Raw genomic sequence first — 16736 nt, forward strand, 5'->3', positions numbered from 1 at the left:
TCCCATGGGTGCCACCCTCAGTCTGTGGCCAGAATAAACCCTTCCTTTAGAGCATCGAGAAAAGTCACCAAGACAGAGAGACGTTTATCCTCGTGATCGTGACTGGTTCTTTCCCCCTTGTGAGAGTTATGTCTACATGTGATAGGTAAGTTCTACATGAATAACATCGTGGCTGTGGCTATAACTGCATCAGTGTGTGTCGGCCCATGAGGTGGTGGATTTGAACTGTTTTTTTTTTTTTTCATCTTGACATAAACAGTCTGGTCTTAGCTCTTTGAACAGTTTCTACTGTTAAGGGTTGAACCTAAGACTGTCCCCCAAAGGCTGGTGTGCTCAGGGCTTGGCTGCCATCTGAGGAGCTTTGGGAAGTGACCTGATGGGGGGAGGGGAATGGCGGCTTCATCAGTCAATCTACTGAGTGAGTTCATAGCTGAACAGGTTCTTAGGAGCTGGGGCCAGGCTGGAGAAAGTGGCTCAGTGGGAATATGGCTTTGTGGGGGTGTCTATCCCCTGGTCCCTTGTGCTTTCTGAGGAGAAAGCACACACTGAAGAGAGCATCCTTTCTCTGCCTTGCCCTTGCATTTCCCCACATCCCAGGAAAAATGTGGCCAGTAGAACTGAGCTTGCAGAGGGAAACCTCCGTAGATCTATCTGGGAAGTTAGGCTGCATTTGGCTGTATTGAGTCTGTGTGGTTCTTTAGTAATATCCTGGAAAAGATACCAGGGATGCTGTTAAGAGGTTTGGTATGAATCCACACATACAATAGATTCTCGTGGTCTCTGCTGCGTGTCTCCGGTAACACAGAGACCCCATACTGATTACTGCTGTCTCTTTTCCCACGAAGATTGCCACCAGGATTGTCATAGAAATGACTCCCAGAACATGGCTCAAGAACATATTTTATTTGGTCCCAGAAATCCCAAGCCCACAGAGTTCTTTAGGGACGTGTAACAGAAAGAAATTCCATTCCCCTGCCATGATAAGAGTGTTAGGAATAAAGACACAAAAAGGCATGGTGTTGTACAAAATAACAAAGTTTATTTCTAGAAAATATGTCACCCTACCTGTACACATGCACACACCCGCACAGTACTTCACACACCGAGGAACGACCTTTTAATCAATCTACCACATACAATTATATTACAATGTACAATATAGTTTCTGAAGACGCACAGGGAAAGCTTTGCCATTCATTTACAAACCTTCCAGAAATTACAAAAGAAAGGCAGTCTGAAAAGTATGTATAAAGAAGTAAAAACAGTTTACAGTGGACAGGAATTACAAAGTTGTGACCATCCCATCAGCCAGCATCTGGGGAGGTCTGCTGTTCGAGGCTAATGATAAAGATGGGTGTGGGACGTCTGAGAGATTTCAATTTAGGCTCCTTCTGGTCTGGCTAATGAAGCGTGTGGTGGCTTTGCTATGTGTGCTGTGGATGGTGTCTCGGGGCAAGGCATTTCAACAAATAATGAAAGGAACAGAAAGCTAAAAGCCACAGGATAGGACACTAAAGGCAAAGATTGGTCAGCTCCCTGGCTGGCTAGAGGACATGCATGCTGCCCGGTTGCTCCCGCTCCTTTCCCCTGTCTCTCATGTGGTGGGCTAAGTAAACATGTCCTGTGTGTTGCTGGCTTGCTTTGAAAGACCCAAGACAGGCATCTGAAAGTGTAGGGCCTGGGCCACTTTGAGGTGAAGCCACTGTGTCAAGTGAGGATGAAGACCAGGAATGCACAACACATGCGAAGTATACACGGTGTTTTTTATTCGACAGTACAAACCACTGTGCAGTTATAAGGCCAGAACATCAAGGCGAGTTAAACTAGGAATCTCAAGAGCCGCGTGAAAATGACAATAATGTGTAATGAGGCAAACGTCTTGAGAAGTTGGGGGGAGGGAGGTCAGAAAGCCTGTCAGGGCTGCCCTCTAGTGTGTGCCGGCTGGAACTGCAGGTGGAGGGGAGGTGGCTGCAGAGAGCCCTCTCCCCGCCCCTTCTGCTGCTCAGCCAGCTGCCCCCCACCCACCTCCCCACCCCAGACCTTGGACAGAACCTTGGGAGTGGAGGGGGAGGGGACCGCGGTGCAGCCCCTTCCCTGATCTCTCCAGTGGTATCATGTGAATGGTAGTGTAAGAGTGTATCTCTCTACTGCTGGGGTGGGGAGTGGGGGGTGGGGGTCAAGGTTGGGTTTTGGGAGTCCTCGTTTGGAATTAAAGCCAGTGACATGGATTTGGAAGTGTCCGGAGGCTCAGGGGTCACTTCACTGCGGCCAGCCTTTGCAGCAGTTTCTTGCCTCTGGAGAGCAGCCCTTTTTTCTTTTTCGAGGACATTTCCCTGCCTCTCCCAGGACTACCAGAACCCATAGATGACGTAGGTGACCCCGAATGGAGATGGGCTGTGGGGGATGGAGCTCTCCTTGCTGTCCCTGAACCCTCGGGAGGAACCTAGTAGGTACATTGCGACAATTTTATTGAGTGCGTCAGCGCCAACAACAGTTCACTGGGTAACCCTGCCCCCGACTCCCGCCAGCCAGGGGAAAGGGTGGGTTGGGTGGTGGTTCGTTTCTTCTTTCAATTTTTAAAGTATGCCATGAGAAGCACACGCCCTCTCCCAAGGCCCCTCTGAGAGAGAGGGGCTGGCCCTCCATGGGCTTTCGCCGTCTTTGTCTTGGGAGACGGGGTGGCCATCGCTTTGGCAAAGAAAGCCAGGTCATAATTTACTCTGGAAATTCAGACTAAAAGCAGGGGAGGGGTTATTGTCAATCAGATGGATAGGCAAGGTGGCCGAGATACCCATCAATCACTGTAAATCAAAAAAGCTCTCAGTGGGAATTTGGATGGATCATGAACTAGGTGGGGGTCGATAAGGCCCTGCCATGGTGGAGTGAGCCCTTGGGTCAGTTAGAGTCCTACAGAAACTTTGGGGATGGCACACTGTTTGAAAGAAAAAAAACGGAAATGAACCTTAATTGTAATCTAAGGAAGCTCAAAGGCCCTTCTTGAAGACTCTCACCATTTCCCAATGGAGGAGTGTGCACTTTCCCCAGCACAGAGAGATGGTGGGCTTTGAGAGACTTTAGGTGGCCGACCAACAGTGCTTCCAAGGGGGGTGGAATTTGATTCAGGAACACTGCGTGCCAATTTCACTTCATTCTGCAGCTAGGCACACGCCTGGGAGTGGCCAGGGATCGCCAGGCTTCTGGTTCACTAATCTCCCCAGAGCAAAACTTGGCGAGTGAGACCAGGGCACTCAGTGGGCACACAATAAAAGGCAAGGGGCCCCCAAGCTTGCTTGGATTGAAAATCAAGGTCTAACTCTAATGGAGAACACCTAGGGCGCACCCAAAGCACACCTGAAGATACCATGGGGCCAGCTAGCGCAGTCATGGGAGCTGCCGCATCCGGAGACACTATTGCATTAGTATGCCAGCACCTCGTAGGTACATGCGTACCTCCATGAGCTCGGGACAATTGTGCTTTGAGGAGAGGGAACACCTGCTCCTAAGGCCAAGGGGCTGCAGCTGGGTATTCCGCCAGCTTTGGCATGCCCAGAGCCAAGGCCACCCCTTGGGGCTTGATCTGGGATTAAAGTTTTGTCTTGGCTCTCACCATGAGTCAACCCTGCTACGGTAAACACATGGATCCGGTTGTGCTTTTTGACTGAGGGTAGCTAACAATGCAATAGGCAACTCTCCTTGTGAGTACACGCTGGCGCACTCTTGTGTAAACAAACAGCTTTAAGAAATATGTTCCCAAGGTTGGCCTTTCCCGTATTCTCAATGGACACATTTAAAAAAAAAAATTGTTCGAGATGATTCATTTCACTATGAATCCAGTTGCCAGGCAACTGAGACCAGGTGAGATAGCCTAATACTTTAGGTCCAATGGTTTTTTGTTTGTTTGTTTGTTTTGAGACATATTTCTTTTCTCTCTCTTTCTTTAAGCCCACATTGACGTCTTAAGACTACCGCGCTGTCCGCTTAGGGTAGCTTAAGTCGGTATCTCTCTAAGGTGTCTTCGGTTGCTCACTTACGTGACGGCTACATGCCTGATTAGGGTGTGAAATGAACACTCTTCTTCTATGTCCAAGCAGATGAGCGAAGAGATAAAAACATATACGTAAAATACAACAGATAAGAACTCGCAGTGATGGCGAAACGTAAAGATGAGACACTCAAGAGAATGCAGTCTCAGGCAGGCGTGCTACGGACACTAAGTAATCCCTGCCATCTAGAACCCTAAGGGGGGAGGCCAGTGACATCCAGGTCCCTGAACCTCACTCTCTGTCAGCTGAACTGTGCACCTACCTACTGTGCAGGCCAGGGGAAGACCCTGGGGTCAGGCAGACTGACTGAAACCAAAGGGTCCTTCTGTGCAACACCAACTTGTGTTGGAGCTAAGCATTTGCGGGCACAATGTCCAAAGAAGGACAGAGGAAAAAAAAAAAAAAAACGAAAAAAAACGAGGGCAGATGCTGGTGGGGCCCAAGTCACGAAAGCAGCAATGCAAAGATTGTGCCAGATGGCAGAGAGGGGAGGGAGGAGGCAGGCGGGCTAAGGGGGCTGGCTTACCCTTTTGGCCTTGGAGCGCATGGGCTGGTCGCGGGAGTAGTGGGGCGGAGCATCGGAAAGGTGGACCTCCACATCATCAGGCACTTCTTCCAGGAAATTGGAAGGCACAAGGCCTTTCTGCCCATTCAGCTCTCCCTGTAATCACAGGGTAGGGGTTGGGGAGGGAGAGGGGGGATCAAGGGGGAGTCACTTATTTCTTCAGAGCTTATTTCTCCCATTATGATGCTCTGCTTAAGTGGCAGGCCTTAGCGGAATGCTGGATAAACACTCCCCAAATGCCCAGATTAGAACAACAAGCCCAGCCACACACAAGGTATGAAATCCAGGGCCTTGTGCGCACCAGGCAAGTGTTCTGCTGCTGAGTCACATGCCCAGCACCCTCTTTTACTTATTTTGAAACAGGGACGTTGCCCAGGGCAGCCTTAAACTCAACAACCCTCCTGGCTCAACCTCCTGCGAAGTGTCAGCTTGAGTCCAATATGGGTCTTGATCTGCCTTCTCCAGTGCAGCTCTTATTTCAGAAGTGGGAATTAGGTCCTAAAAAGATCTAACTCCTTGGTTCTCTAGAGCAGGAGTGTGGGGAAGCAATTGCCTGGAATCTGCATCCTATTGAGTTAGTGTGGGCTACCAAGGGAGTTCAAGGCAAGCCGTGGCCACTTGGTGAGACCCTGCACTGAAGTAAAACTGGCTGAGGTATAAGACGGTGGCAGTATGCTAGCCTAGCTTGTGACAGTGGTGACATGGGGTTGTGTTTCTTCATTGATGGTCAGCCTACATCATCAACTAAAACACGCACAGTACACCACCAAAGGCATAGCAATGGACTCAAGGGAGGGATCCGTAGTTATCCGTGATCTTTTTCTGCTAGGGGCTATTAACCAGAATATGTAAAGAAAACAGCCAAGCAACAAAAGACATTCAAAAATAGACATCTCTCCATATAAATAGACAAATGCTATCCTCCCCTCCCCTCCCCCAATTTGGGGGAGGGGGGAAGATCACAGCACCACTGGTCACAGCGCAAATGCCAATTATACGACAGGGTGGGCCAGCAGGTAAGGTGCCACCATCATCCTGACACCAGAGTTGAACCCCTGGTTGAACACTTGGTGGAAGGAGAGAGCTGTTCCATCAAGGTCCGCGTGTACCTACCATTCCCCTGCCCTGGTATTCTTTTTATCAGTAAAAAGATAAATACATGAATCTTACAGCATCAGGATGAATACAGCCAGGAACTCCCCACCCCCGCTCCCCCTGCCAGAACCCTCCCAAACCAGAAAATACATATTGGTGAAGACTTGGAAAGAGACTGGACCCCCATCTACATGGAGCTGACGGGAATGCTGGGGAGCCCAGTGTGGCAGGTCCTCCCCACACTCCAGACAGAGCTACCATGTGATCCATGGCTCCACCTCAGGGTCTGCACCCCAAAACTGGAGAGCCAGGTCTCAGGGAGCCACGCGGACAATGCTTATGCCTGTATTGTCTGCCGCAGTCAAAAGGCAAAAATGTCCACTGCCAGATCACCAAAAGACAACATGCATGCCACGGAACAGACAGACTTAAGAGGAAAGCCCCATTCTAACACATCCACAGCGTGGCAAACAGAACCCAGTACTGTAAGACAAGTACCCCCCCCCAAGGATTTCTGGGTAAACTGCTAGGCTGGAAGTCTCACCACCAAAACTCAATGGGAGAAAGAAAAAAAAAAAAAGAGCTAGCCTTTGGTGTGCTCTCTTGCAAGGTCTGTTGAGTTTTCTAAGCCAGGGGAGATCCCTGCAGGGAAGCAGAGACCAGCTGAAAGCCCTCTCCTCCACACCAGCCTGTCTGCCAATCAGGCTTCCCTGAATAGAGCAGCACCTACTGCTTTGAGAGAAGAGCTGCTTCTTGAATGCACCCAACATACAAGGATAGAAGAGGCCTCGGTGCGTGTGTGCAAGGGTCCAAGAGAACTACCGAGAAAAGACATAACATCCCTGCCCCACTGGAACAGCAGGAACATGAGGCTGCAGGGAACAAATAATAGCTCCCACTGTTCCCTCCTGCACACAGTAACGCAGGGATCCTTCTAGAGTGAGGGGAAGCTGAGATGTTCACTTTTCAGCATAACTGTGCCAGCAGGTCAAACTACAAATGCTCTGTTATTTCTACCCTTGTATATACACATGTGTGGCTTTTGTTTGTATAGTGCTCATATTTGAAGATGTCCAGATACCCCATCAGGTTTACTATACAATTAAAAATATACTCCTCAGCCTTATATCTCAGTGTTCCCCCTTCCTTCATCTTAAGAGTATTTTATGTATGTGAGTACACTGTCATTCTCTTCAGACACACCAGAAGAGGGCATCAGGTCTCATTACAGATGGTTGTGAGCCACCAAGTGGTTGGGGGGAATTGAACTCAGGACCTCTGGAAAAGCAGTCAGTGGTCTTAACCACTGAGCCATCTCTCCAGTCCACCTTTTACTTCTTAAATACAACCTTCCACAGATTTAATACTCTCTAAAATCTGAGGAGCCCCAGTAATATGCCAGTGCCTCCTTCTCAATACTTGACCCATCTCATTTATCTCTAGAGTTGATGTAACAGTTAATCCTTGCCCTTACTTCCTGCCCACTCCTAATCTTATTAAAGGAACTATGTGCTCTCCACACTGTCCTTGATTGTCTGCCCACAGTTACTGAAGTCTGAAGGGTCCCTGCTACTAAATGGGAAGCCTGCCATCTGTGAGGTAGCAATGTCCGCAGCCATGGTTGCTCTTCTAGTTCATATGCCACCCTGGGAATGGTGCAGAGGTTGCCAAGGCCCTCAGGGCTCCTGGACGGAAGAGTTATTTTGTGAACTACACATTCAACTTCTAGTTGAGTTGAATGTTGAAAAGACACCAACTGAAAGAAAATAGCAAATTTTTAAGAACCAAGCAACAAAATAATATCAGGTGCATACATTCCATCACAGTGATCTAAGACACAGATGTCCTCCAAAAAAATGACTAATCCTGAAGCAAAGGCATCTAGGGAGATAGAGCTAAATAACTCAATAGAACGGTCACAAGGATGTTCAAAACAGAAGGAGCCAAAGAAAGGAGAGTGACAGGTGATGTGAAAAAGGAATCTAACCAATAGAAATGCCAAGGAAAACCTAGTCTGAAGTACTGGAAATGAAAAAAAAATATATAGACAACAACTGTAAAACCTCTGTGGAGAATTCAGTGACAGAATAGACTGAGGAGGGGACAGAATATCTGAGCCTGAAGATGAGTTGGCAAGAACAAGGTGATCCAGCAAGGACAAGGATAAACTACAGAGCTATATGACTTACTTGTAAGACACAAATAACAGTAGACCAAATTCTACACATTTATCGGCACAGCGGGAAGAGAATCTGTTTTGAAAGCCAGAAACCATGTTCAAGACTGACAGACAGTTCTCCAGAGTTAGGGAAAAAGGCCCATCCAGACCACACAGACGGACGATTGAAGAAACTCCCCTCATGATTCAATCAAAACACTAAACATACAGAACAAGGAAATGAATATTAAAAGTGGCCAGAGAGAAACACCAGGCCACAAAGGCAGGCTCCTTCTTGTAACAACAGACTTGTCAAGTGACACTTTAAAGTGACACTGACCTAGAAAATGCATTTCAAGTTCTGAAAGACAGCTCTGCCAAACCACACTCCTATAATTTGAAAAGTAAAAGACTGAAGGAATTTGTGACCACCAAGGCAACACTATGGATAATATCTGAAGAAATCCTTTAGTCCAAAGAGAAAACCCACCCCACCCCAAGACTTCGAGGAAGAACAAATCACACTGCATTAATACTGAGAGGAAAACCAAGTACCACGGCAAGCAAACAAGCAAACAGATAACTTTCAACAATGACTCTGAATTCTAATGGTCTCAATTCCCCCAATCAGAAGACACAAGTTAGTAGATTGGGTTAAAAAAACAAGACCCCAACAACACAAGAAGCATCTATTTGTTGCCTCAAAAAAAAAAAAATGCTCCTCACCAAAAAAGGCTAGCACTGCATCCGAGTGGAAGGTAGAAAGGATGGTCCAAGAAAGCAGACCCAGAACACAAGCTGCTGATGCTGCCCTAGCATCTGATAAAATAGATGTCAAAGCAAAGGATGGAGAAAAGATAATGACAGTGAGTTGGTACTGAAGGAAGCAATCCCTCAAGAGGACATCCCCATGCTGAACACACATGTCTGAACACAGGAGCATCCAATCCCACAAGCAAATGCCACCAAGATGTCCCAGAATAACCCAGCACAACAATAGTGTGGGGCAGGTCATTCTGACACCAAAGCAAACACCTGAGTTTAAACGGTATCATAGATCATAGGCATTTCAGGGACACCTTCAGAACATTCCATCCAAACACTACAGAATCCATACTGTCCTCAGAAGCCCATGGAACTTTCTTTAAATAATATATAAATTATATATTATACAAAGCAAGTCTCAACAAATACAGGAAGGCAATTCCTTGTATCCTCTCTGATCACGGTGGACTAGGACTACAGATGAGCAGCAAGATAAAGCCTCGAGCATACATGAACTCTCAGAGATTAAACAACACACATCTGAAAGATAAGTGAGGAGATCCACATGGAAATCAACATGTTACTGTGATCAAATGAAAGCATACCGTACCAGCACCTCCAGGACACAAGAAAGACAGCCCAAGTAGGGAAGTTTATAGATATGGTTCCGCCTACATCAAGAAATCAGATGTAAACAGCTTAACAAGATCCCTTAAAAACCCCAGAAGAGGAGGAACATGGCAAATCAGCAAATGGAAAGAAATAATTGGATCAGGGCAGCAATTAATGAGACAGAAAAAGATACAAAGAATGAACAGAGAGTTGATTCCAAGAGAGAACCAAGAGTCACAAACCGTTAGCCTTAACTAACCAACGGAACGAGAGGGAAGACCCAAATTAGAGATGAAAAGGGAGCCATTGCAACAGATCCCAATGGGTTCAGAAAGTTGTCATTACCATAAAAACCATCTATTCTAGTAAACTGAAAAATCTAAAAGCAATGGATGAATTTTTAGACACATTATGATCCACCAAGATGAGATAAACAATTTAATTGGATCTATAGTAATTACCGAGATTTAAACAGTGATTAAAATCTCCCAACATTAAAAAAAAAAAAAAAGTCCAGGCCCACATGGACTCAGTGGTGACTTTTACCAGACATTCCGAGAAGAGTAAGACCACCACTTTTCTGAGATTATTCCAGAAAATAGAAAAGGAACATTACCAAGTTCTTTTCAGGAAGCTAGTGTGACAGGGATACCAAAAGCAGGCAAACATTTAAGAAAAAGGAAAATTCTAGAGCAATTTCCCTGATGAATACAGATGCTTAAATTCTCAACAAAATGTTTGAAAAATGAATTGAAGAGCCTTCTCTCTCACACATTAATGAGGATGTAGTAGGAAAGAAACCAGAAAAACGAGCCCTTTTAGTATATGTGTGTGTGTGTGTGTGTGTGTGTGTGTGTGTGTGTATATATATGCATACACATATGCACATATATATTCCATGGTCAGTCGGTTAACAAAAAAGATCACTGCCCATGACCAAGTTGGGTTTGTTCCAGAGATGCAGGGACTATTCAATATATGTTAAGCAATATGCAATATAAGTTTCATTGAGTAGATATTGTCAGGGACAGAAATCACATGGTCATCTCGATAGAGGCAAAAAAAAATGTTTTTGACAAAGCATAACATGCTACACGTGAAAAGTTCTGAAGACACTGAAATAAAAGAAACACGTTTCAACGTGATGCCCCAGCATAATAAAAAGCTATTCATGGCAAACCTACAGCCAGCACCATATTAAATGGGAAAAGCTTGGGAAGCATTTGCAGTACAGCCAGGAACAAGGCAAGGGAGTCCATGACTGCAGCCCCTACTGTGTTGAAAGTCTTAGCTAGAGCAATAAGACAAGAGAAGCAAGGGTATTCAAATGGGAGAGGAAGAGGTCAAAGCAGGAGAGCCCCCAGGCCTCCAACAGGAAACTCCCTACACGTGATCAGCACTGGTAGAAGAGTGGCTGAATGCAAATTAAAATACAAAAATTATAGTAGCCTTCCCCTGTAGTCATGATGAGTGTACTAAGAAAGGAATCAGGAAAATAAACTCATCCAGCATGTATACACTATACACATACACACATATGCACATATATGCTTATGCATATATTCATATATGTGCACAGATATTCCATGTCAATAGGTTAATGATTTAAAAGCATTTAGTAAACTAAATCAGGATCTCTATATCAGGAAGATGGAAGTCTACCCTGTGTAGGTAGGTCTGCTAATGAAGTGTGTTACTATCTATCACCTGTCACGGGCACGGGCTGGCTACCTGCACGAGTTATTCAACATTGTAATGACATTAAGACCACAAAAGGAGATGACAGCTGTTAACAGAGACAACCCAGTTGTCATTTGGAGCAGTCAAGAGACTCAGCTGATGACAACTGCTACAAACTCACTCAGTCCTCGGAGAACACACACATTCTCAAGATGCATTCTGTGTAGCCAGTGACCGTCAGCTTCAGCCAAGCCTAGAAACACAGGCTTGTAACACTGTCACTCAGGAGGCAAGTTCAAGGCCAGCCTGAACAGCGTAGCGAGACTGTATCTCAAAACGAAAAAGCAAACTGACGCCAGGGGTAGAGAATAATAGTGAGCACCATAGATTCTTAAGAATGATTTAAAGACATATAAAAAGAGGAGTAAGAGATTTCTGCATTTCTGCTAGATAGCAGGAAGTGTATTCCCTGTCTGATAGACATAGTTTTCTCCGAGCCTAACCTAAACGTGACATAGGCTTTCTCTGTTAAACAGCGCATGAAGGGTTTGCGGTAGGGGCAAGGCTCACTACAAAATGATTCCCCCAGAGATGTTATAAAATACATTCTAAAAACATAGAGCATGGAGAAGCAGAGTCAGGAACCGCAGTCCATGAAATCCTCCTTACAAGTGGAACTTAGTATCTACACTATGAGGCAGCTTTCTTTCAAAAAAATATTTCCATTTGTGTGTGTATGTGTGTGTGTGTGTGCATACCACGTGAGTTGGGGTTATCGGCAGTTGTGAGCCACCAAGCATGGGTGGTGGGAACCAACTGGGGGTCCTCAGCAAGAAAAACAGAGCTGGTAAGCTCTGAGCCACCTCTGCAGGCCCAGGACAGGTTCTTTTTCAAAATGATCTTTATAATGTTCTAACTCAGAAAAAAAAAGGTAAATAAAGCCACAAGTTGGAAAATGACAAATAAGCTTGAAGCTGAACAAATAAAGAGTAACTGTTTCTATCACTGTGATGAGCAAAAAGTAATTTTTTTCCATCACTGGAACGAGTCTTGTAGTCACTGTCCAAAGACAATGAACTGTGACCTCATACAAACTCATAGACCAAAACGGTTCTCAAAACACAAAGCTAAAGAGTAGACTGTGAGCTGGGCAGTGGTGGTGCATGCTTTTAATCCCAGCACTTGGGAGGCAGAGGCAGGTGGATTTCTGAGTTCAAGGCCAGCCTAGTCTACAGGGTGAGTTCCAGGACAGGACAGCCATATCTACACAGAGAAACCCCGTCTCAAAACAAAACAAAACAAAAAAAACAAAAGAAAGGAAGGAAGGAAGGAAGGAAGGAAGGAAGGAAGGAAGGAAGGAAGGAAGGAAGGAAGGAAAGACTGTGACCTAGAGAAGGACATTGTCATTCTTTGCAATGAGGTGTGCCTATCCCACTAAAAGTCCATAAGGGGGTGTGGCTATCCCACCCAAACCAGCTGTGAAATCCAGGCAGCTCAGAAGAGAGTCAGAACTCTTAAACCTTGCATGCCTGAGGCTGCGGGAGGGGGCCTCTGGGGCCATCCAGTACTGCACAGAGAAGCGAGACTCCCAATTATGTGCAAGGGGCCCTAGAGGTTTAGCCATGGGAAGCAGCCACAGAGAGTGGCTACAGGGGGGCTGGGAGGGGAGGGGTTGCAGGGGGGCATGCAGCGGATGTCCAGTTACAGATGCAGGAAGTTAGCCCCACCTTGTGTATGGATGGCCTCGCTTATGCCCCAGAGACTATTAGGCAGCTGCAGAACAGGAGGGAGGTGCCATGGATGCTACCGGCAGTGAATGAGCAGAGGAGAGACTCTCTAGTGTCTTGTTGGGGGAGGGGGTGCGGGGGTGGGGAAGCTGTGAAGCCAGAGCTGGTCCACCTGTTTGTTTTGTTTCTACTTCCTATTCTCTGTAAAAGAAAACCCACCACCCAGGCCATAAATAGCCTAGAAAATCAAATTGTTTTGTAAATGTTTGGACAGTAGCAATTTTGTGTTTGCTGTGTCTACAGTTTGTTAGACACAGAAAATACTATAATTAGTAGAGAGCAATAAGAGACGGACCATAGTGGCGGCTTCCTTCTCTCTCTCTCTCTCTCTCTCTCTCTCTCTCTCTCTCTCTCTCTCTCTCTCTCCTTCCCTTTCTCCTTCTGTCTTCCCCCCTTCCTCCTTTGAAATAGGAGTTAGCCAAATAGCCCAGCCTTTCCTTGAACTTACAATCATGTACCACTTTAGCCCCCAGATTTTTATATTATAATACAAAAGAGAACTTATCTCAGAGAGACAGTAAGAAGACAAATACTTTAGAATGTGACATAGTCATATCCCAAGCTCATGTGTTAATTTGAGAGAGAGAGAGAGAGAGAGAGAGAGAGAGAGAGAGAGAGAGAGAGAGAGAACGAACCAGGGATTGGAACCCCCCAAAATGAACAGCATTTTTTTTGATGTTTCAAAAACTTACATAATAAAATCCATCTTCATCGATTTCACCAAAAACAGTAATAATGTCTCCTGTGCAAAATGGAAGTTCAGCCTGCAAAGACAGAAGACAGAGCCAAGAGCAGATTGCAACAGAAGACCAAGCTAAGAGTATATTGCAACAAGGTAGGAATTGTATAAGGTCCAGCATCCTTCCTACCCTTTGGGAATGCACCTGTCTTTTGACTGTGTCAAGGTGCAGGGCTGGCTGTAGGATGCAGACCCAAGGGACCAGGTGCCCGGGTTGCTCAAAGCTGAAGGGTGGGGATGGGGGTGGGGGTTTGTTTAAAGCAGTGGGACGTTGGGGGTGGGGCGGGGGGCGGGTCTGTTCTGAGTAAGCCTGAGAGAAACAATTTAGACTAAAGGCCATTGCCACCTCCTGGTGAGGCACAGGAAATCAAGTAACTCTACACCTGGAACATGGGGGAACATGGGCGGACCATTGGTAACCACCCTCTCTGCACAAGACAACCTCCCAACTCCATGTCAATTCAATACCTATCTGTTAAATGTTTGCTGAGCAGCAGGTCCCAGTGTGGGGACAGCAGGGAATATTGAACACAAGCCCCGGTGTCCAGGAGGCAAACTCTCCTTAGACCCTTCAAATTGTAGAGCCCAGCAGAATGTAGAAACAGCCAGGAGAACCAGGAGCGTGGCTTTGTCTCTAAACATTAAGCATGAACCAATACAGTTCAGCAGGCGGCGCTAATAAGCTATCACAGCGAAGCTGCTTGCGGGAGTCCAGATCATTCTGGTGTGAGGACAGGTAACCCTGGAGGCAAAGACCTCAGCCTTTCTTGTTCTGCCTTTGTGCCACGGGGTGCCCTAGAACACCAGCCCTCCCTCTCATCTCATAGGCACGAGAGGGTTCATCAGTCATGGTAACTTTTATTTCTCTGCTAAAAGGGGTCTCTGTGTTGCCACACCCAATAAGTTGTGGGTCGCAGGTCACTCTTCCAGTAGTTCTGCTGGGAGACTTGGGATTGGCTACTATAACTGTCCTGGGGCATCGGACACTTCAATCTCTCCCAGTGATCACCACTCTGCACGTAGGTAGGTGTATTCTATGCATACATTTTCATGACACAGTTTGGAAACCAGACACCCTAATAGATGAATAGGAACTTAGAGCACAGTGGAGCAAGTGTGCCATACTCTGGAATAAGGCTGAGTCTGCCTTCCTCTCGGTGGCAAACCTGTGGTATAGGATGACTCTCAGCTCTGTGGAAGGGGGCAGGGCAGTTTGTGAGCATGGCTTTCAAGGGCCACTGGCTCACTTATCAATGATTTCTGGGGTCTCTGCCAGCATTCTTGGACCTCAGCTGACCACGGGTAACGTGGACCTGGGTTTGCTGTGGAGTGGCTGGTCACTGGCTCTCCCTCTCTACCTTGCTCAGAGAGAAGTGGGACTCAAAGGCACACAGCCTAAGCATGGTGCCCATAAGAAGTCAGGAAGCCATTGGCGGTAGTTCGGGGTCAGCATTAAAGAACTCCAGGCTGGTACCTCAACATCCACGTTAGGAGAGCTTTCCCTAGGATCATAGTCGTAGAGAGCCACCATTCTTCGTGTGGGTACAGAGTGACCCCGGCCGCTTCTTCTACTTCTCTCTGCAAAACCATAAGATCTAGTTATGAAGATCCCCAAATTGGGTGACCTTGCTCATTGCCCAAAAGTGTGGGCACCGCTTGCTAACATCCCCAACTTGGGCCAACTGTCTCAGCCTCCAGTGTTTTGTTTTGTTTTTTTTTTTTTTCTAGACTATTCACTTTCACAGTGTTATTCTCCTTTGTATCTACCATGCTGTGGGGACTCCATGGTAGATAGTTTGGGACCTTCTCCCAAACTAAGTCCAAGTGGTCTGAGGCATCAGATGGCTATGGCTTGGGAAAGTCTAGCAGGAACCATGAGGTTCTGAAAGAGAACAACAGCTATCCTTTGAATTGAAGCCTTACTTCCTGAAAAGAAGATGGAGGAGGCTCTTAAGACTCAAGAAGCTAAGGAAACTTACAAGGATCAGGACACTCAGAAGTTTACAGGACTCACAAAGCCCCTCCCCTTGCTTCTAAAGCTGTGAATAATTGCTAGACAACAAGACTCTGGTGGAACCACCTTCGAGGGGTGCAGGAGCTGCAGGAGTAGTTTTGGTGAGTTGTCACACATGCTAGGTGGCATCTTTTTGAGACACCCAGAGCAGTATGGCCAGGTCACAGCATCAAATCACACAAGGCAAGATGAGCAGTTACCATTATGGACAACACAGGCAAAGCAATGACTGACTGATGACAGGCTAATTAATCATGGTGTTTCTTGGAACAAAATAGATAAGCCTGTTCAGTTTCTGTTTGATCTATATAAGCAAAAGAACTCTAGAACAAACGAAAGCAAGGCTATATTGGGTCACAGTATAATCACAGCCCATCAATCAGTTTCTAGACCAGAGCCAACTACAAATCCAAAGCCCCTGAATGAAGAGAAGGCAGGTCCCATGAAAAAAGGCCGCATTTCAACACTGACTCAACACTGACTGGTTTCACTGCTAGCATCTTCCCATCCTCCCGGGAGAGGCCTCTGACCTTTTATCAATGTGACTGTACACTGGGGAGAGGAACATCTATCCAGAGGATTTGCCTCCATCAGACTGGCCTGTGAGAAATTTGCCTCCATCAGACTGGCCTGGGAGCAAGTCTGTGGGGCATATTTTTTTGGACTGAGGACTAAGGTAGGAGTGGGGACAGCCCCTATGTGGGCAGTGCCTCCTTTGAGCAGGTGGCTCTAGGTTGTAAACAAAGCAGGCTGAGCAAGCCAGTAAGCATCAAGTCTCCATGGTCTATGCCTTAGTTCCTGCCATAGTTTTCCTCAAAAATGAGCAGAAGGTGAAATACACCCTTTCCTTGCCAAGTTGTTCTTGGTTAGAATGTTTTATCAGCACAGAAATCACAAGTCGGTGCACAAATACCAGAGTGCGTGAATGTTTCTAAAGCACACAGCCAAAGTGCAGTAATTGGATTGCAGAGTGGATAATGGATAGCAAATCTTCCCAAGAACTGGTCACTCAGAGGTGGTGGCAGCTGCTCCCTGCTATGGCCTGCTGCAAAGTCCAAGTGCAGCAGAGCCTGAGGGACCACACTCACCTATTTTCTCCACAGGCGTGTTCAGAGGGAGGAAGCCTTGCCTCAGCAGCTGGTCCATCATCTCCTCATCATCCGCATGGATCTCAGAGACCATGTTACAGGGAATGAGGCCGAGCCTGGCACAGGTCTCCCCACGGTAGAAGCCATCTGCGTCTTTGTCTCCATATACCTGGAGTCACAGGAGTGGTGG

The 16736-nt window shown here is 46.6% G+C and overlaps 1 protein-coding gene across 10 annotated transcripts in view; it reads right to left on the reverse strand.

The window, feature by feature from the left end:
- Positions 1-1017: 1017 nt before the first annotated feature.
- Positions 1018-16736, reverse strand: part of Rimbp2 (RIMS binding protein 2) — a 192534-nt gene continuing 176815 nt past the window's right edge. For 4 of the 10 annotated variants that reach the window (XM_029478015.1, XM_029478008.1, XM_029478009.1 and 1 more), the window contains 5 exons: positions 16547-16715; positions 14919-15022; positions 13398-13469; positions 4570-4704; positions 1067-2443 (listed from right to left, as the gene is read on the reverse strand). In XM_029478015.1, the coding sequence (XP_029333875.1) occupies positions 2255-2443; positions 4570-4704; positions 13398-13469; positions 14919-15022; positions 16547-16715 (669 nt within the window). In that variant the 3' untranslated portion in view covers positions 1067-2254. Of the gene's footprint in view, positions 4078-4551; positions 4705-13397; positions 13470-14918; positions 15023-16546; positions 16716-16736 lie in introns of those variants that run through there. The other 6 variants (XM_029478012.1, XM_021163023.1, XM_029478016.1 and 3 more) reach the window with 6 other exon arrangements.

This window comes from Mus caroli, chromosome 5, assembly GCF_900094665.2.
Source record: "Mus caroli chromosome 5, CAROLI_EIJ_v1.1, whole genome shotgun sequence".
NCBI classification, from domain to species: domain Eukaryota; kingdom Metazoa; phylum Chordata; class Mammalia; order Rodentia; family Muridae; genus Mus; species Mus caroli.